The sequence below is a fragment of the Coffea eugenioides genome, chromosome 8, assembly GCF_003713205.1.
Source record: "Coffea eugenioides isolate CCC68of chromosome 8, Ceug_1.0, whole genome shotgun sequence".
Classification (NCBI taxonomy): domain Eukaryota; kingdom Viridiplantae; phylum Streptophyta; class Magnoliopsida; order Gentianales; family Rubiaceae; genus Coffea; species Coffea eugenioides.
The window spans coordinates 31,202,419-31,222,511 of record NC_040042.1 but is presented as its reverse complement, the minus strand read 5'-3'; the positions used below and the strand labels follow the sequence as shown (position 1 = coordinate 31,222,511).

Here is a 20,093-nt window from a genome sequence, read left to right as displayed (position 1 = left end):
GACCCCACGCAGCATTGAAAAATATTGTAATAGGAAAATGTGTGACCCGAAAATCATAATTCTATTTATTGATAACTTTCCTGTTATATTTTGAATTCCTATTTCAATCCATCATAGAAATAAAAATAAAAATTACCCATATATCTTTACATATTAAAGGCCCACATACTATTAAATACATTAAAACTCAAACTATAATTAATCACTTTAATTAAACTTAACCTTATTTGCATTTGCAACGCATAATTATTCACATATAAGTCCAACATTGAATTAAAGATCCAACAAATCAATAAAAGGCTTATTGATTTTATTCCTGAGTATCAAGTCTTGCATCTTGTGACTATTCTCTGATTACACAACGGAAGTTTTATGCAGTCCAGTACTGGTTTGACAACAGAAAACATATTCCCTTCAATATTTTGTAAAAGGTTTTTCACTACCCATTTTCTCGTTTAGCCCATGTTCTGGGGAAGAATAAGAGGCTCGTAAATTACTTGATTTATATGATTAATCATTTCCTTGGGGGAGCTGAACTCATCCCTAAAAGAGTATAGAAAATGAGCAATCTTGCTTGTTGTCCAGAAGACATCCTTGCATACTCTAGGAATTGAGCTTCCCTTGGTTTGAAGAACCATCTGTAGCAGCTTTCTTCGACTAGTCTCTATCAACCATCTGTAGCAGCTTTCTTCGACTAGTCTCTATCATTTCCTTCGTCTTTGTTAAAGCCTCTTCCTCGCTAATGACCCCATTATCTTTAAGTAGAAGCTGTTGAATGCAGTTTGGTTTGCTTTCTATAAGTTCCTTCTGTTCACCAGAAGCAGAAAACAAAATAATCAACATTGTAATTAAAAAATACTAGTAGTAGAGAATCATGAGCGCTATAGGACTAGCAGTGAACTTTGCAAGATGTTTCAAGACAGCTACAGAACCATAACCTCTACTTTTATGGTAAATATAACACAATCATCAATGTTGATGAAATGAGAGTGAAACTTGAAGACCATTTCTTGACAATATAAACGGATGTAACCAGTTTTGTTTATCGTGAAGACAGATGAACTTAATCCTAAATGACCAAATAGTGAATATAACACAGTCATCAATGTTGATGAACTGAGAGTGAAATTTGAAGACTGTTTCTTGACAATATAAATGGATGTGCCTTGTTTTGTTTATTTCAGCCCTTTAGGCAACCTCAGGTTGCTGACTCTAACACATTTGTACTTTCATCTCTAATCACAATAGAATTCTCTGGAACCGTAAGCTGCAGATTCACGCACAGTTCTAAATGTCTGTACGGAGTTATGGCCAGTTGGTTCGTTCGATTTTGCTACTACATTTCCAAATTGCTGAACAGATGTCAAAATTCAGCTTTATACAGAAAGTAAAATGTGCATTCATAGTATCAAAAGTCCCAAGTTTAAAGAAAGGGCAAGAACTTTTACCTTGTAGGTTTGAAGATCATTAAGAAGTCTAGCGACAATACTGACATGCTGGAGTAGACTACTGTATTCTTTACCGTCTATTATGTCATCTGGCAACTTTATCCCAAGCAGAAATATTGTTGGAAGAATACAGACCCTGGCATTGATAGTTTCACATGCAGCTGCTAAATATTCATCTATTGTGGGTGTTACCCCATCTTCCCACCAATCTAGCTCACTCATCATACCCTCCAGCATTTTTAGCCACTGCTTTTCAACAATAATTTAGGTTTGAAAGTTTAGACCAAATTCAAAAACAGAAACTGATGACCTGGCTTACCGTACTAACTAGATGATTCTTGATGCATCGACCTTGCTGCATCACAACTTTTGCTCCAATTTCATTTAATGTCTTATAAAGTGCCGAGTAAAAGATTTCCACTCGGTTGGAGTAGTAATCACCAGCTGAGGGTTCATCCCACCTGTGAGTTTTTTATTCTATTTTAATCTCACGAATGTTAGAGTTGAATCTGTACATAACTAATTAAGAAACAAATGATTTTAGGCAAAATATACTTCTTCACCAAGTCGATGATATTGAGTAATTCCTCTCTGGGAGCAAAATTATCAAATAAATCATCCACGATAGTTCCTAATATGATGTTTTCAGCATATGCAGCTCGAGCTTCTGTGAGTTCTGGGTTGAAAACATCAGCTGTAATAAGGAAATAAGCAGTATGTAGAACTTGTCTGGTATCCTTCAATTGATCTAGTCTGTTTCCCTTGTACCATCTGAATAAATGTGCTGTTAGTATATCTACTTCAATTGAAATTTCTGAAAAACAAAGCTTCAATTGAGCTTTACCTCTCAAGCTGTCGAAGTTCTGCTTTGTGGTGGGCTTGACAGTAGTTGAAATCATATAATGAGAAGGTAAGCAAATCTTTACTATATAAGTTTGGGTACCTGGTAGTGCAGAAGTTCGAGGAACACATAATTGGTTGTTTAAACTAAAAACACCCACATCACAACAAGCATCTGAGCAGGAAATATGGGAATTATACCTATAAGATGTTTTGAGAATGTCAAATTTATCTTCTCTGTAGAGATGTATGCTTTGCCTACTTTGTATGCGGTCTAGTGTGCCATTTTCATTCTTGAGTGCATACTCCACCTAGACATATCTCAACAAAAATTAATGTTTCATCACCAACACATTCAGAGTGTAAAAGCTCTGCTTTTACACTTTCTTTCTCTTTTTTTTTTGGGTGGGGGTTGGGGAATTTTTTTTTTTTTGTGTTGGGAGGGGGGGGGAGGGATGTTGGGGGTGCTATATAAGATGAAACTTTGTCAGAACAAAGATACCACAAGGGTTATCTGTAAGTCTAGGGTATCAGGACAAGGAGAAAATTATAGTTAAAAAATGACCACAGAACCTGTAACTCTTCTGACGAATTCTACAATAACGCAATATAAGGTGAAAAGGGATTACCTCCTTACTTAATGTTTCATCAAGAATACCCTCATTGGACAATTGTTGCGTCAGATAAGAGGTTGTCAAGGTGTGTATTTGTTCAAGAGCAACTTCACTCTCATGCATCATCAGGCAGGAGGCCTTATGAAGCTCAAGAATGGAAACTAAACTCATAAATTGCATGCCTGATGCCTCAGAGAATTTATGTTGATCAACAAGTCTTGCTAACTCATCTGCAGTAGATCGAAACTAATTAGAATATGTAGTAAATATGTTGGGACTTTTATATAGGGCGCACCTGATGAAACTTCGTAACCATGTGTCCGCAGAAGTCGAAATCCCAAAGCACAGCAGGTGATGTCCAAAAATATCTCTTCAGACTTCAGCTGCCAATGCCTATTTGTCATTGCAACATCATTTCAACTGAAGAAGATCACAATTACAAATTGGTATACAGTAATTTATGTACAGGATTTTATTTGGAATTCACCTGTCTGCATCTTTTAAAACACTTTCCATCTCATGCCTGAAATATCTCTGTACTCCTAAACGTTGAAGTGCATCAACCATGCAGAGACGAGCATAAAGTTCTGTGGGATGTGCTACAGGAACTGTTGCCACAAAAGGAGGAAGTTGTTAGCTTTGGAAGAGGCGAAATATTGAGAATAGCAGATTATCAGGTGAAGTATACATCCAAAGGTTCATCAAATGTATTGAGGCTTGAGCGTACCTCCACTACTATATTCTTTCAAGACTAAGCACAAGTACTCGTAGGATTGTTTATCATGATGGTAAAGCAAAGCAGCAGCAGTAGTGGATGGTGAATTGACCAACGACCCATTACTCCTTTTCTGGTTCTTAACCGCTTCCCAGAAACATGATTCTCCAACCCCTTCAGCAACAGATGCCAAAATTGCCTCTTTACCAATAAAACTGTTGGCAGAAGTTTCATCAAGAATATAAGAATTCAAATCACAAGTGATTGCATATATAGTGTTCCCTTGTCATGTTATTTGATAGATAGCCGACGCCAAATGAAAGCCATCTATGATCCATAAAATGTGAAATTAAAAAGCAAGGGTAGTTTAATTTGCAAACTTGTGCAAGAGTTACAGATTATGCTCTTGACTCTCAAGATTTTCCTATTCAGGTGGCAATTAGCAATCTTTCATTTACTTTCAAGTTGAACAGGATTCTACGGCAGCATGATCAAAACTTTGTCTGATGTATCATACTTGAGCACTGGCATAGATTAAATTCCACTTCTAGTAAATTTCTCAACTGAAAACAATTAATCCAATCAAATCTCGCAAACCCTCAAGCTACAGCTAAGGCATAGCTATTTACTAGATATGACGATGTGACTTCTTCCTACCCATATTCTTCACCTTTTGACAGCATATCAGCATGAAGCCTCTCTCTACAAAATTTTAAACTGTCTCCCACAAGGCAGTAGAGAACCAACTCAACCAAAGAAATGCAATAGCCCTACCAAAACAGTTGCAGGTCAAATAATGATGGTTGAGTCTCGGCTAACAAATCTTTTCGTAAATTGCTATACATCGAAACCATCCAAATCAGAATCTACTTGCTCAAAATGTTCTCTAGAATCTCCACCTCCTGAAAGTGTCACTTTGCATCTCCATTAGGATGATCTGCTTTAGATTTTGTAATAACTATGTACTATTTCACTGCATTTAATCTGCAGAGCTTTTGTAAATGGTCAATATTATAAGCTATTTGATCCACAAAAGCAAGTGGACTAATATATTCTCTGTCAATAAAATCAGTAGTTAAACAGATTTTATTACTTGCACATTTAAATCTTCTGTATCACTGAAAAGAAATATTTTTATCTATCAAATGGAGCCTTTTTCTTTTCCACACTTCTGAACTTACAATAGCAGGAAACACTTGAAACAGGACGCGTCGTCTTGCCTTAAAACAATTAGCAGTCCATGTAGCCACAGGTTTTCGTAAAATCAGCACAAGGTTCCCAAGTATGCAACAGGTTTTTGGCAAATGGTTCCACCAAGATGTACTTACTTGGGATTTGACAGATCTTTATTAGTGTCCTTCTCAGCAGCCTCAGTTTAAGAACAATAAAAAATTAGAATCTAAAAAGGAATCATGTTCAGTGTTCACTGTCATTCAACTGCAAAAGCGAATGATGCATCCGCCATTATCGTACCCATATTGTCTGGTAAGTTTGGTATTCCATTGAACAAAACCTAGGCTGTATTATAAGGAAGCATGGTTTAAGTTTTATACACACCAATTATCTTCTTGCCACAAATCCTTTACCAAATGAATGGAAGTTACCAGGCTGTAATATCACCAAGGTTGCTACCAAAAAACTTATTTTTCCTTTCTTTAAATGTCATCATGTTGGATATGTATGAGATGGCCGACAAGTAGCTAAACTCAAATTCAGATACTTCTGATACTTCATCTTTATAAAATGTGTATGCCTGTTTGATAGCCTGCAGCTGTGAAATATATTGCTACAGTTTGATAATCTTCTCAATCTTAAGATGGTCATAAAGCATAATTTACGAATTTCAATAAACTCCTGAGCATCAATCCTCTCCAATCTAATCAAACTTAAAGTAGCTTCAGTAAAACAAAAAATCTCATCATCCTACCAAACTTGAGTCCTATTTCAAGATTCAAAACTTCCACAATATTCATAGTTTTGAAGTTGAATTGCAAAAAACTAATTGCTTACAGAAGCTAGGTGCGAGAGGTGACACATGAAAGTTTCAGTGGCCTAAATCATATTCAGAAATTCGTCCAACAACTTTCTTGAAGCATTCAAAAAAGTTAAGGGCCTCTGCCCTCTTCGAATTTAAACTTGAGGGAGGGAATTTGCGTGTCCATAAAAGAATGAAACCTTAGAGTGAAAAAAGAAACTGATAAAGGAAAGGTTAACATGGTCGAAGAAGATTTTTGAAATGATTTACTTTTAGAAATGAAGCTCAAAAAAGTTTTAAAAAATTATTAATGTGAAACTTTTGTGCATAACGCAATCCAATAAATATAAAATATGACAATAAATCATACATAAAAGGGTAAATTATATATAAACCCCTTGTAGTTTCTTCTATTGTCATATGACCCCCCGATATTTCAAAATGTCCACTTTACCTCCCTTGTAGTTTTATAGAAAGTTGAAATTTGACGAAAAATAGCCTATGTAACATTGTTAATTTAGTGCTCTTACTTAAATGCTAAATCAATCGACGACTTAACTATCTTATATAAAAGCATAGGGAGATTATGTGAATAAATGTAAAAATCACAGGAGCGTAAATTGGATATTTAGACGAACCACAAGGGAGTTACATGGAGATTAAGATTTTATCATACGCATTTTTAGTGCGCGTTTGATATAAATACCCTAACTGATTGTGCATTCCATTCATTTTCCACTTTACATAAGACCATAGGGGGTTATGTGGCTATCTTGAAACCTTAGGAGAGTCATTTAGCATTATGTAAAATTACAGGGGATCATAAATAATTTGCCCTAGATAAAATAGAAGTTCGGCCACAAAAGAACTTGTAATATTCTAGAAAGTGTTTTTCTAATGAGTATCTATTGAACACTTGTTAAAATATATAAATTCCATTCAACCTGTCATGTATATGTACACACTAATAATAACTACTCTCTCTTATATTTATATATTTTCCTTAATTAATTTTACCTTTCCAAAAATCTAACACCTTAAATACGTCCTAACGAGTGCCCAATGAATATTGCCCACCCATTAGACAGACCCAACAAGAAAACGTAAGTTTTGATACTCAAAATGTAAGAGTTAAAGCAATACTACTATTCTGTGTAAGATTATAGTCTCTATTGAAAAAAAAATAAAAGTAAAACAGCAATGCTACGTGGATCATAATCATATGGTACACCAAAATTTTTGGAAAAGCATGCTATAAACTCACCTCTCAAGGACTGAAGTTTGGTTTATAGTCATATGATCTACCAAAACTGGATCTAGGGGCACATCCAAGCCTAGTTCTATTGCTTCCTTGATCATGGCAGGAAACAGAATACCAAATCCAATTGGACACAGCTGATCCGTATCTGTTGCAGCCCAACCGTGTGACCCAATAAAGTTGAGGCCTGCAAAGGAGTAAAATGTGGGATAAAGTTGTATCGCTTGAAGCAGTTGTAAGGCCTAGAAGATACGGTCCTTTGCCCACAAAATAGGTCGAACCCCAAATAACGCTTAAAAATAGAGGGGGAGGTGTATGGTTAAAGTTGGAATCTGGAAATGCGATAAACATTTCGGGACAAAGGAAGTAATAAAACAATTCCAAGTTCAATGTAACTTAGTATCAAATAAGGTAATCGAGGGGAACAATTTGCAACACATAGTTAGTGAACATTGTCAACACATAGTATGAGTAAAATTTTAGGTGATTGCTAATAAAGTAACTACAAAAATTGTATACTAATAGTATATAAATGCACACCGATACTAATAGTATATAAGTTGTTAGATTGATAAAAAAAAAAAAAAATTATTAGTGCATCAAGGTTGTGAATTTAGGTTGCGTGGATGTGGATTTAATCTCTCCCTAGTCCCTATTATATCTAGAATATGACCCATTGCATAAAGTTGGGTTCAAAACTTAGGTCCCTTTGAAAATGGCTTCCATAAAGTAAAGAGGTTCATGCTCAATAAATATGTGATTTATATCAAGAAAAGAAGATGTGTTACCTCTTTGTACCGATTGCTTTCCAACTCTCCACTTTCTGAGAGCAATCACGCATGCAATTGTGCAAGAAAGTTTGTCTTTTACCAGTAATGGATGTCCAGGAAGCAAACCCCATGAACCATCTTGGTGCTGATTTTCCATGATCCAATCCAAACATTCAGGGAAACAGGGCACTTTTGGGGTGTCCCGAGAAGGCACCATTGCCACCCAAGCTGTGTCATATGCAGACACTGACAAATTAATCTTTCTCCCGAACATTTCCTTAATCCCTGCCATTGACCCTTCTGCTTTCTGAAATTAAAATACCAGACAACTAACTTTTAGAACTTCCCATGAGAGTTTATAAACTAACTCTATACATGCTTACCAATGAAACGTCAAGGCAGCATCTGGGCATTGATCTTTCAGGGAATCCATCTGCAGGGACAAAAGATTCAAAGTTACCCAATTTGTGAAAGATTGAAAACAAAAATTTGATAAATCCATTCTTGTCAAACTAAGTATCACTCTGCCTTTAGAATCCCTACTGCCGGATGCATGTCTGAAATTTCTGATTTTGTGTTCACGGAGGGATGTGAAAGTGACTCCGGGGCTGAGCAACATCACTATCACTTACTATTTTAATTGTCACAGAGAGAGAGAGAGAGAGATCAGCGGCGAGTTATAACCAGGAGAGACAATAAAGAAATTGTGCTCATCAAAATGATATACAGAGGAACCTAGGGAGGCGTTTGGGGCAATAGGACATGGACAAACACTTGCGTAAGTGGACTTGATCTACGTAAATCTAACGAGTCAAAATTTGTCACATCTTCACACGAATTTAAGTATTAAATATGTTTGCAAGACTAAGTCTACCCAAATTATTACCTAGTGTATAAATGTTTCCAATGAAACAGAAACACAATTTGAAACATTTCCAAAACAAAAGCCTAATTGCACTTTACACCCTTTAACTATTACTGACTAATTCTCACTTTGCATCCACAATTTTAATTCTTGATACATTGCACCACAAACTTTATATTTGTCACATTTTAACCTTTCATTAATCACGTTGAGAAAATGGTTATATTTTTTAGTGTTTAGACACCATGCCCAGTAAGTCAATTGATTAAATTTTACTTTGAACCCTGAATTTTTGAGAAATAAAAAATAAAATAAAGACTTACTTGCAGGTAACAAAGTTGTATCAAGACTTTGAAGTCACTAGAAGATTTTGTGAAACTTGAGTTGTCACTTCAAAGCTTGAGTAGATGATATTTCAGAACTTGACTTTCACCTCATATCACATATATATATATATATATATATATATATATATATATATATAAATTTTTGTAAAAATATGACATCCATGTGAGTCAGCTAAAAGTCACTAGTTGAAGTAGGGAAATCTTGATTTTGGGAATAACTTAAAAGGATGGTCTATCTTGGGAATTTGGAATAAAAATTGGATTATTTGTGTAAAAAACCCAAAGTGAAGTTGCATTCACAGAATCATTTTTTGATTTTTCTAGACACATATTTCTCAAAAGTTGTATTCACTGAATACGTTTTTTAAAAGTTACATTTGCTAAATACGCTTCTTTTTTTTTTTTAAAGTCTCACTATTTGGGAACTCATTTCATTTAGTTTTTTGAACACATTCAACAATTGAAACAAATATGACAAACCTGAATGTTTGTGATGTAATATCTTCAAGATTGGAATTCAGCCTGCAGAGTGACTTAGGGAGTGCAGTGCAAGGTGAAATTAGTCCAAAAAACAAATATTTGTCTACCAACAATACTTTCTCACCCTTATTCTTACATTTTTAGTCCGTTTTATTGTAACCTTTTTTTTCACCGTCTCTTGGAACTGTTCATGGTGATACAAAAAATGTCGAAAAATATAACTATCTTTATTGGATCTACTCAATTTTCCACAGGCCAAGGTCCAAAAAGTTTATTTAGGTCCATTGGGTAAAAAGTTTTTCTATTGTAAATAGTTAAAGTACGCAGTTAGTTGTTTCATTCTAAACTCCCGTAATACAATTTACTACTTTTATATTTGGTTAGTCTCTCCAAGTTTATATTGATTTAAGCATCGGAGGCTCTCCAGAACATAACCCTTATTTGAATTTTTACTAGGTATTAGAATATATGCCCTAGCGTATATGCATTGGAATAAATTTATCTTCGAAGAAGCTAAACATTACTACTTCATCTTTCTCACCCTGTAATAAAGTAATGGTTGTAGCAGCTTGTAAAGATCACGACTTCTAATTTTTCTTCGTTTGCTTGTTCTTGGATTAGAAAATTCAGGGGGAAAAATGAAAAAGGAAAAAACTATCTTCTCTCTTCAAGAAATTTTGTATCTTCTTCTTAAGCATGAAGAGAGCAGGATTGACCCGTCATCCCATTACGAAAATCGACCGCAGCCAAGTTTGACTAAAGAAGTTATTATATAGGTAAATTTTAATTTATTTTATTTTTTGTGGTTTCAGGAAGCTTTGAAAGCAGTGCTAGTTGGCCTTATGGTCAAATAAAATACATTTATGAGGTATCAAAGGGGTTTTCTCCTTGTTTAGTGACAATGGATGGTACCTACTACTTTTCCATGTAGAAAAGTAAACCATTTTCAGTCCACATCATGTTCAAACTACTAAATTGATGACTATAGAAGTTATATACGTAAATTTATTTATTTATTTTATTTTTTATGTTATTTTATTTATTTATTTTTTTGATTTCAGGCAGCTTTATACGTAATGCTAGTTGACCATATTGTCCAATGAAAAAGATTTATGTGGTATATGAAAGGGGTTTTGTCCTTGTTTAGTGGCAATGGATGGTACAACTACATTCCCTTGTAGAAAAGTAAACCATTTGCAGCCACAAAATCAATTCATAAAGCTAATCATTACATAGGTTACAAAATTCAAAACTTAAATCTATAAAATGCGGCGTAACTTTATTTGCACAACGTGTAATTTTAATACAAAATTTTGTGAGCTCCACACATGATGTGAAAATCGATGCACAACTTGTTATCTGAACCGTACAAATTTTTTTGACCAAATCATGACCATTAACTGTTCAGAGACGGTCATCAAATGACCGTACCTGCCCCTTGTCCCACTTGGCTTCTTTCTGACTGTTAGAGTTAGCAATTTCTAATTAGTTGTTCTCCTTTTGTCGGCATAAGAAACATTAGGAACTAATGTCTAAATTCTGTCGAGTAAATTTTCTTTTTGGTTTGAATTTGGAAGCATTACCGACAAGATTTGACTTTGTAGTAACATTACTAGGGTTAAAAGATGAATTAACCCAATCGAATTTGATTTGATAAGAGTTTATTTAAACTTGATTAATCAATTAATATCTTTACACGGTATTTTACAACCTATGCAAAAATAATAAATTTTAACATTCATAGAAAATTATGTCCTCCTATCAAGCCTATCCATCCATTTCAAGTTAAATCAATTTCCACTATTAATTGCACCCCACATTCACCAATATAGGATTGTAGTCTTGTAGAGGCCCTTAGACGTGGCATACTCCTCTGGTGCTGACCAACTGCCCCTGGCTTTGTGCGAGCAATTATATTCAGCTCCCAAGAGGAAGTTGTAAGCTGCAACAGAACATTTTCATGAAAAATTTGTAATGGCCCACTTTTCAGTAATGGTAGGAGACTACTATCTTTTGCTTCCAATCTTCCTCCTACCTTTGCTCTATTTCATCTCAAAGCAACTCAAATCTTCTTCTACATCGGGCAGACCACCACTTCCACCAGGTCCAGTTCCATGGCCTATCTTAGGCAACATTCCTCATATGGGAAAAATGCCTCATGCCACCCTCAGCAATCTTGCTCAAACATATGGACCCCTCATGTGTCTTAAACTAGGCACTCAATACTTGGTTGTGGGATCATCACCAGCTACTGCAATTGAACTCATGAAAACTCTTGATCGGACTTTTTCTGCCCGGTACGTTCCCAAGGTTGTCCCTGCTGATCAAGAAGAGCTGAATTATTCATCAATCGGATGGAACGACGAATGCAGTGACTGTCTAATAGTTTAGTGGTTGTCTTCAATGTATTTGAGGTTTTTTAACCTCGTGTACAAAACTGTTTCCTCTCTCATAATAAGAAAATAGCCATTGTTTGCCCCAAAAAAAAATTTTCTTTTTGCTTTGTTTTTAGAATGTGAGAGACTAATTTGCTTCATTTCAAAAGTAAGGAACAAAAAAAGTTTCTTTTCCAAAATGTAAAAGATGAAACAAGTCATTTTCCTTAATTTAAACTTAAAATTCAAAATCGCATATATGATAGGGTAAAATACTCTTTATCCATTGTAGTTTAGCAATTTTTCACATAACCCTTTTGTGGTTTTAAAAGTTACACATAACCTTCTCATAGTATGAATTAAAGTGTTAAAATGACCGAAATGGTCATTTGTAATGGAACAATTGAATTGTTGAAATTATCCTTATTTAAAAACTAAAACGTCTAAGCTGACCAAAATATATAAACACAGTATGCATGACACTTTAACCCCTTATGATTTTGTGTTTTACTACATAACCCCCTTATGGTTTGGTGCTTTGTCATATAATCTCTTTATGGTTTTCAAAATATATACATAACCCTATTATGGTTAGGGTAAAATACACTTTACTCCCTTGTGATTTAGCACTTTTTCACATAATCTCCCTATAGTTTTAAAAACTATGCATAAACCCCTGATAGTTTGGATTAAAGTGCCAAAATAATAGAATCCGCATTTCATAAGGGAATCAACTAAAATGCTAAAAGTATATGTATGTAAAGTTGAAAATTATTTATTAACCAAGGTGGTTATGTATATGTTTTGAAAATCATAAGGGGGTTTTGAGTTATGACACTAAATCATAAAGGAGTTATATGATAAAACATAAAACCACGTAGGGTTAAAGTGTCGTGCATATTATGTTTATATATTTTGGAATTTCAATTATTTTAATTTTTAAACAAGGATAGTTTCAACATTTTCTTGGGTTCCATTACAGAGGATCATTTCTGTTACTTTGACAATTTAGTCCAAATTATAAGGGTTATATATAGCTTTAGAAACTATAGGGATTATGTGAAAAATTGTTAAACCACAGAAAAGTAAAGTGTATTTTATCCTTATGGTTAATAAATAATTTTCAACATTACATAGGGATACTTTTAACATTTTAGTTGACTAAATTATGGCATGCAAATTTCATTGTTTTGACATTTTAATTCAAACCATGAGAGCATTATGTATAGTTTTTAAAATTACATGGAATTATGTAAAAAAGCACTAAATTTTAGGGGAATAAAATTTAATTTGCCCTCTATTATATGCATCCAATACTGTTGGTTGGCGTATGCACGGTAAACGGATAAAAGGTTAACCCAATTTATTATCGTATGACAACGTAATCATTTTTTCTTTCCGGTCAACAACTGCCCAGCCAGATAAATTCGGATAGGAGTAGCGTGAGTAGAGTACGGATCATCCCCTAACAATGGAACTTCCCTTCAACTTCATTGCTCTCTTTCTTTTGGTAGCCTTCATTTCAACTTTAATCAAGCAAAGGAATGGATCCAAAGCAGCCCAAAAGCTGCCTCCATCTCCATGGAAGCTACCCTTAATTGGAAACTTGCATCATTTGATAGGTTGCCCACCCCATCATGCTCTCAGAAATTTATCTGAAAAACATGGACCTCTAATGCACTTTCAGCTCGGTGAAGTTTCTTCAATTGTCGTATCATCGTCCCGTCTTGCAAAAGAGCTATTAAAAACTCATGATCTTGAATTTGCAGATCGAGCTGAATTTCTAGCAACCAAGATACTGTGCTATGACTATGGAGATGTTGCTTCTGCTCCATATGGTGACTACTGGAGACAAATGCGCAAAATTTGTGCACAGGAACTCCTGAGTCCAAAAAGTGTTCGATCGTTTGGTTGTATTCGTCAAGATGAGGCTTTGAACCTTATTTCATCGATCAAGACTCTGGCTGGTGCCGGAAAAATTGTCAATCTAAAAGAGAAACTGGCCTCATACACGAGCTCCATGGTTTGCAGAGCAGCATTTGGGAAAGTCAGCAAGGACGACCACAAAGCGTTCTTACAGTTAGTTATGGAAGCACTGCCCCTTTCAAGTGCTTTTGAAATATCTGATTTGTTTCCTTCCCTCAAGATTCTTCATCCCTTCTTTTCAGCCAAAACAAAGTTGATGAAGGTCCACCATAAGATGGATGTCATTTTGGACAAAATTATTGATCAACATATTGACAACCTAGCAAGAACAAAGATGACGATGGGCGAATCCGGCCACGAAGATCTAACTGATGTTCTACTAAGAGTTAAAGAAAGTGGTGACCTTCAATTTCCAATTACCAAAAACAATGTCAAAGCAGTCCTATTTGTAAGCAGTAGTTTAGCAAATTTTTGGCTTCCTGATCTAAAGTTTAATTAATACGTTTGCTTTCTGACAAAGAGGATTCAACACTTGATGCAGGACATGTTTTTAGGGGGGACCGAAACTTCGTCCACTACATTGGAGTGGGCGATGTCCGAGCTGATGAAAAATCCAAATGTGATGACCAAGGTTCAGAATGAAATAAGGAAAGCTTTTACGGGAAAGAAGACCATTGAAGAAAATGAGACACAGCAGTTGCAATACTTAAAGCTAGTGATCAAAGAAACTTTGAGGTTACATCCTCCTGCCCCTTTATCAGTTCCCAAACAATGCAGGGAGCAATGTGAAATAGATGGATATAGCATCCCCGTGAAAACAAGGCTGTTTGTTAATACTTGGGCAATCGCAAGAGATCCTGAATATTGGGATGATCCAGAGAGTTTCAAGCCAGAGAGATTCGAAAACAGTTCAATTGATTTCACAGGAAATCACTTTGAACTTTTACCATTTGGTTCAGGAAGAAGGATTTGCCCGGGAATATCATTTGGTATAGCCAATGTTGAGCTTCCTTTAACTCTTTTGCTCTATCATTTTGACTGGAGGCTCCCAAATGGCCTGAGCCCTGATGACTTAGACATGATAGAGAGCGTTGGAATTGCTACAACTAGGAAAAATGACCTTTGCTTGCTGGCCACTCTATATGATCCTTAACTTGATAGGGCACTGTAACCTCCAAAGACGGACATATTGGCATATCTTTTGACGGTCAACAGCATTTTAGTCATCTTACCAGATTTCCATTTTCACATTTTGAGTTATTCAGAATAAATTTTGGTTTAATTAGTTCAAGTTTTGAATTGGTAAGTTTGTAGTTTGGCTGATGTTGGTGGTAATGCCTTATGTAGCTCTATCCATTTTGTGTGTGATTTTAATTTTCAAGCGTTAGATCACATTTCTTTAGGATGAATTAATTTTTTCTTTTTAAAGGAAAGGGGATTTAGTTAAATTGTCTCTAAACAATTTTGTGCTTTCATAGTTCTAAACAGTAAGGCCCTACATGGAGACGGGCAGAAAATAAAAAATAAAAATTATGCATTGCAGCTTGCGATTGATCTAAGTAAATTGATTCTCTAACAATTTGACTAACTTTAATCAAGATTTATCTTTCATGCCTCTATTCCAAATACTTGCGCTTCCAGCAAGATCTCTGGCAATATGACAATATTGTTTTTCATCAACATGGTTTACCCCTTTGCAGCCACGGATTTAAGGGGGGGCTGGTGGGGGCTTAAGCCCCCCCCAAGCCGCCGGAAAACCCCCTATATATAGGGGATTCCGGCGGCCAGCCCAGCCATTCCGCAGAGGGCAAGCTCAGGCTCCTGCTTGATGATTTTTTCTTTGTCTGATGAGGTCAGACATTCCGCAGAGGGTTGCACGTATCCATACCCAAACCCTATGGCAGAGTTGCAATAAGTCTCTACGGTACCATCCCTAGATTCTAGGTTGATGTTGTTCAGCACAATGTGGCTGCAAGGAACCGTGTCGCTGCATGCAAATTTCATGGCGTTTTTGCTTTTGGAAGTCCCGCTAATGTTCTTGTACATGATTTCACTTATTTCAACTGCAGAACTCTGGATATAAAAAGTCGTTGTCAGGATATTTTAAGGATGAGTAGATAAACAATTGCCTGCACTTTTTTTTTTTTTGGTCGAATTTTAGTATCATTCAGAGTTTATTCACCAAAGAGAGCAGAAAATACAAAGTCCGTCTGGTTCCCAATTAACCAGCTATTCTGGAAAACCATGAAGCTAGAGGGTGAATCATACCTGGTTCTGGCAAGGCGTCGGCGAATCACAGTAGAATTGGTCAATGATAATGGGATTTGAAACGTCATCTACTCTCACATTCTGATATCGTACCCCTCGAACATACCCAGATCCTCCCTGCAGAGCTACCATTTTTAATCATTCTCCATATAATTATATGTTTTTATTATTTTTATAATTATTGATTCTAAATTTTACTTATTAAATATATTTATTTCGTCACAAAAAAAAATTTTTAATACACTTCGGCCCCCCAAAAATAAATTTCTGGCTCCGTCCCTGCCCCTTTGTAGTTTCGCGTTTTACCATACTATCCCCGATTGTTCAACTATTTTCACTTAACTCCCTTGCAATTTTCTTTAAATTGGAAAATAGATGAAAGCACCTCGGATTGACCCAATCATCTTATTTTAGGCAAGCCATATGATATATAAGGATTCTTATTAAAGCCTTCATTCTGCCTTTATCTGCTAGCGGTTTTCCTTGAAATTTATTTTGGAGGACAAAAGAAAATTGGCCTATGCAGATTTCAGTGCTTCCAAATTACAACCTGATAATAAAAAAGAAAAAAGATTCAATCTCTTTGTGCTTTAAAGTCACAAAATTGGGTGGCTAAAGTCATGTTTCTTAGCTCTTTGTGGATTTATTGCTGAAAATCAGGCTATAGGTTAATTAGTTGGTAGAGCAGAGTCGGGAAACACAAACGTAGAAACTGATACTACTCGTTTTCTTCATTTTTTTTTTAAAAAATTTTTTAATGGAAGAGCGATGGGATTTGAGAAAGGAAAAAGAGAAGGGGAATTAGAACCCAAGACGGAAAAGAAACTCCGTGCAGAGGAAGTGTTACCTTTTTTCCGCATGCCAAAGTTGATTTCACTCAACAATAGGATCTTTGCCCAGTTCTCTATTTTCATCTATTTAGTCACATCTGACTCAAAATTTTCTAATTATCTGTTTTATCTTAAGAAAGAGATATATTACTTTCACCACTGGGATTCAAAGATCATATTGCCAAACAATGGAACTCCCCTTCAACTTCATTGCCTTCTTTCTTTTCCTTGCCTTTGTCTTATGTTTAATCAAGGAATGGAAGAGATCCAAAGCAGCCCAAAAGTTTCCACCATCTCCTTTAAAGCTACCTGTTATTGGAAACATGCACCATTTGGTCGGTTCCCCACCCCATCACGCTCTAAGAAAATTAGCTAGGCAACATGGAGCTCTGATGCACCTTCAACTCGGTGAAATTTCTTCAATCGTTGTATCATCGCCACATTTGGCTAAAGAGATCATGAAAACTCATGATCTTGCCTTCGCGGATCGGGCAGAATTTCTAACGAGCAAGATCTTAATGTATAACAGCTCAGACATTGCTTGCTGCCCATACGGTGACTACTGGAGACAAATGCGAAAAATTTGCACTCTGGAACTCCTTAGTGCTAAAAATGTCCGATCTTTTGGCTCCATCAGGCAAGATGAGGCTTCGCATCTTGTGGCATCTGTTCAGGCTTTAGCTGCTGCTGGAAAACTAGTTAACATAAGCGAGAAACTGTACTCGTACACGAGTTCTATGGTTTGCAGAGCAGCATTTGGGAAAGTAAGCAAAGACCTTCACCGTGAATTCTTACAGCTAACGAGTGAATCAGCACCCCTTTCAAGTACCTTCGATATTTCTGATCTGTTTCCATCTTTCAAGATTCTTCATCCCCTCCTTTCGGTCAAGAGCCAACTGGTTAAGATCCATCTTAAGATGGATAAACTGCTTGGCAACATAATTGATCAGCACATCGACAACCTAGCCAGAACAAATATGGCCACTGGTGAATCCGGCAATGAAGATCTAATTGATGTTTTACTTCGAGTTAAAGAAAGCGGTGACCTTCAATTTCCAATCGCCAATAATAACATCAAGGCTATTGTAATAGTAAGCACTGATGCAGTAAAATTTCACCTTAATTTCTGCAACGTTTAACTCCCTTGACTCCTTAAACTTGTTTCTTTTGGGATTAATGCAGGACGTGTTTTCAGCCGGAACTGAAACTTCATCCACGACTGTGGAATGGGCTATGTCAGAGATGGTTAGAAATCCAAATGTTATGGCCAAAGCTCAATCTGAAATAAGGACAGCCTTCAAGGGAAAGAAAAAAATTGAAGAAACTGATATTCAAGAATTGAAGTACCTAAAGTTAGTGATCAAAGAAACTCTTAGGTTACATCCTCCAGTCCCTTTGCTAGTTCCTAGAGAATGCAGGGAGGAATGTGAAATTGAGGGATACACCATTCCCGTCAAGACAAGAGTCTTAGTCAATGCCTGGGCAATAGGGAGAGATCCTGAGTATTGGGATGATCCGGAGAGTTTTAAACCAGACAGATTCAAAACCAATCCAGTTGATTTCACAGGAACTCACTTCGAGTATCTACCGTTTGGTGCAGGCAGGAGGATGTGCCCTGGAATTTCATTTGGCTTAGCTAATGTTGACCTTCCTTTAGCTCTTCTGCTTTACCACTTCAACTGGAAACTCCCGAATGGCCTTGATCCCTGTGACTTAGACATGTCAGAGACAGTAGGAATAACAGCATCAAGAAAAGATAGCCTTCGTTTGCTAGCCACATCATATGATCCTTAGCTTCAAAAGCCATATTAAGCTTCTGTGGATTCAACACATGAGCTGCGACTGGGCTCTCATGATTCTGTCACATTTTCGATTCTCGATTTTAATTTGCTATCAATATATTATGGGGCATATGTTCTGTTTATGTTTGAAATACAATTGTTGTTGATAGAAGATGTAATTTCAACCTAAGCCTTGATAAGGCTAAAGCATAGCTGTCTTTGATTACAACACTCGAGTATGTTGGGAATGAAACTGCATTAAACTTTTATCAGAGTTTACGCATACCGGCTAATTTTGGTACTTGAAATCTTAAACTATAGAAGGTAAGTATAGCATTCAAAATCTTAAGGTGCTAAGCAAAAGAGTCAGAAAATGAGAGGAGAAAATGAGAGGAATTTCTCAAATTATCCCTGAAAGAAAATAATTCTAATTGGGATTGGAAAAAACACTCAATTCAGGCATATCCTTTTTTTTTTTTTGCTGGCAAAGAGACTGAGTAAGGAGCTAGCAGGTATATAACTCCGACCTACAACCCAAAGAGGAATTAAGTCTCTTTTTTATGGCATTGAGTCCAAGCTCAGTGGTTCAATTTAGGCATATTGGGAGGAGTTGTGTTACAACTTTGTTGTCAGATTCTCTCGTTTTCGCCTGTCGTCAATGCAAGAATGGTACGTGCTTCACTAGCAATTATTCCCTTACCAACGGTGTCATATTGCAAGAGAAATATTCGTGCAAAACTCCCAAACCAGTAAAACCCCGAAAGGGGATAAATTACTTTTTACTGCCATGTGATTTTGCATTTTATCACACTATCCTCTTATAATTCTGCATTACTTAATTAATCTCCTGTATATATAGTTTTCTGTAAAATGGAAAATAAACAAAAAAGGATCTCAAGTTACGGTGATTGATACAGAATCGCTTTAGAAACGTGTGTGAAGCATGAATAAGGCATAGCATGGATTCTAGTTTAAAAAAAAAAAAATCACAATAGGATATCATTCTTTGATTTTTTGTAATATCCACTTAACTACCCCCATCGTTTCACATTCGACCATATAATCCCTCCATGAATTTTGTATGAATTGGTTGGACTCTTGATCTATTTAGTACTTAAGTAGAGCATTTTTACAAGCATTTTAACCAACAACATATTCAGAAAATTAAGTGGATAATATTGAATAATAAGGTGTGATATTGTGAAATGCTAAAGCCCAGGGGTGTACATAGTAATTTACTTTTTTGGAAGTTTCTTTTCCTACAAAACATGTGTTACACAATTGCTTTCGCTTTCATTCAGGAGAAAAAAAATCCTTGGTTGCACTCAAATCTAACAAAAGGATTGTGAAACTTAGGGAAGTAAATTGTAGCCCACCTTTAATCTGAACGTAGAGAAGGATTCGTCTGTAGCGCAGAAATAGCGTGGTTTTTTGACCACAACTAAAAATATAAATCCTATCCGTCCATCCATCATTGAAACCATATCAATCATCAGATGGGTGGTAAAACACGTAACAAAACAATCCAAGAAAATGGAGATAAAACAGCGAAATATATTAAGGGCTCGTTTGGGGTTGCAATAATTATTGAAAAGTAATTT

At 35.9% G+C, this 20,093-nt stretch overlaps 4 protein-coding genes and 1 long non-coding RNA gene across 8 annotated transcripts; 3 read left to right on the top strand and 2 right to left on the bottom strand.

The window, feature by feature from the left end:
- Positions 1-273: 273 nt before the first annotated feature.
- LOC113781746 (cis-abienol synthase, chloroplastic-like) lies at positions 274-8,315 on the bottom strand. 2 transcript variants are annotated; one of them, XM_027327739.1, is made up of 15 exons: positions 8,149-8,315; positions 8,004-8,053; positions 7,639-7,927; positions 6,857-7,037; positions 3,630-3,832; positions 3,390-3,510; positions 3,198-3,295; positions 2,918-3,132; positions 2,490-2,599; positions 2,293-2,391; positions 2,004-2,219; positions 1,768-1,909; positions 1,449-1,694; positions 673-807; positions 274-635 (listed from the first exon to the last, which is right to left on the bottom strand). In XM_027327739.1, exons 1-15 carry the CDS (start codon positions 8,237-8,239, stop codon positions 456-458), a joined length of 2,376 nt encoding a protein of 791 aa, XP_027183540.1. In that variant the 5' UTR covers positions 8,240-8,315; the 3' UTR covers positions 274-455. The 2 variants fall into 2 exon arrangements, with proteins under 2 accessions (XP_027183540.1, XP_027183541.1); XM_027327740.1 differs by having other exon boundaries at positions 8,164-8,315.
- A 2,989-nt stretch (positions 8,316-11,304) lies between these two features.
- Positions 11,305-11,703, top strand: LOC113780526 ((S)-N-methylcoclaurine 3'-hydroxylase-like protein). Its single transcript, XM_027326322.1, has one exon. It carries the CDS (start codon positions 11,305-11,307, stop codon positions 11,701-11,703), a length of 399 nt encoding a protein of 132 aa, XP_027182123.1.
- A 1,453-nt stretch (positions 11,704-13,156) lies between these two features.
- On the top strand, positions 13,157-14,989 carry LOC113781091 (premnaspirodiene oxygenase-like). 2 transcript variants are annotated; one of them, XM_027326938.1, is made up of 3 exons: positions 13,157-13,378; positions 13,457-14,061; positions 14,155-14,989. In XM_027326938.1, the coding sequence occupies exons 1-3, from the start codon at positions 13,159-13,161 to the stop codon at positions 14,764-14,766; spliced, it is 1,437 nt and encodes a 478-aa protein (XP_027182739.1). In that variant the 5' UTR covers positions 13,157-13,158; the 3' UTR covers positions 14,767-14,989. The 2 variants fall into 2 exon arrangements, with proteins under 2 accessions (XP_027182739.1, XP_027182738.1); XM_027326937.1 differs by having other exon boundaries at positions 13,157-14,061.
- A 429-nt stretch (positions 14,990-15,418) lies between these two features.
- Positions 15,419-15,994, bottom strand: LOC113779078. The gene is made up of 2 exons (XR_003469433.1): positions 15,882-15,994; positions 15,419-15,686 (listed from the first exon to the last, which is right to left on the bottom strand). It is a non-coding gene; the product is annotated as an uncharacterized LOC113779078 (long non-coding RNA).
- Positions 15,995-16,816: 822 nt separating this feature from the next.
- LOC113781261 (premnaspirodiene oxygenase-like) lies at positions 16,817-18,733 on the top strand. Of its 2 annotated transcripts, XM_027327168.1 has the most exons (3): positions 16,817-17,475; positions 17,575-17,802; positions 17,894-18,733. In XM_027327168.1, exons 1-3 carry the CDS (start codon positions 16,900-16,902, stop codon positions 18,503-18,505), a joined length of 1,416 nt encoding a protein of 471 aa, XP_027182969.1. In that variant the 5' UTR covers positions 16,817-16,899; the 3' UTR covers positions 18,506-18,733. The 2 variants fall into 2 exon arrangements, with proteins under 2 accessions (XP_027182969.1, XP_027182968.1); XM_027327167.1 differs by having other exon boundaries at positions 16,817-17,802.
- The last annotated feature ends 1,360 nt before the right edge of the window (positions 18,734-20,093 follow it).

Bases quoted from the DNA above. Each gene is read 5' to 3' on its own strand.
- LOC113781261 (XM_027327167.1), top strand. From the start codon at position 16,900: ATGGAACTCCCCTTCAACTTCATTGCCTTCTTTCTTTTCCTTGCCTTT. The intron at 17,803-17,893 runs GTAAGCACTGAT...GGATTAATGCAG, and splicing joins ACATCAAGGCTATTGTAATA to GACGTGTTTTCAGCCGGAAC.
- LOC113781746 (XM_027327739.1), bottom strand. From the start codon at position 8,239: ATGTTGCTCAGCCCCGGAGTCACTTTCACATCCCTCCGTGAACACAAA. The intron at 3,133-3,197 runs GTGCGCCCTATA...GATCTACTGCAG, and splicing joins TGGTTACGAAGTTTCATCAG to ATGAGTTAGCAAGACTTGTT. The intron at 1,695-1,767 runs GTAAGCCAGGTC...GTTGAAAAGCAG, and splicing joins AGAATCATCTAGTTAGTACG to TGGCTAAAAATGCTGGAGGG.
- LOC113781091 (XM_027326937.1), top strand. From the start codon at position 13,159: ATGGAACTTCCCTTCAACTTCATTGCTCTCTTTCTTTTGGTAGCCTTC. The intron at 14,062-14,154 runs GTAAGCAGTAGT...CACTTGATGCAG, and splicing joins ATGTCAAAGCAGTCCTATTT to GACATGTTTTTAGGGGGGAC.
- LOC113780526 (XM_027326322.1), top strand. From the start codon at position 11,305: ATGGTAGGAGACTACTATCTTTTGCTTCCAATCTTCCTCCTACCTTTG.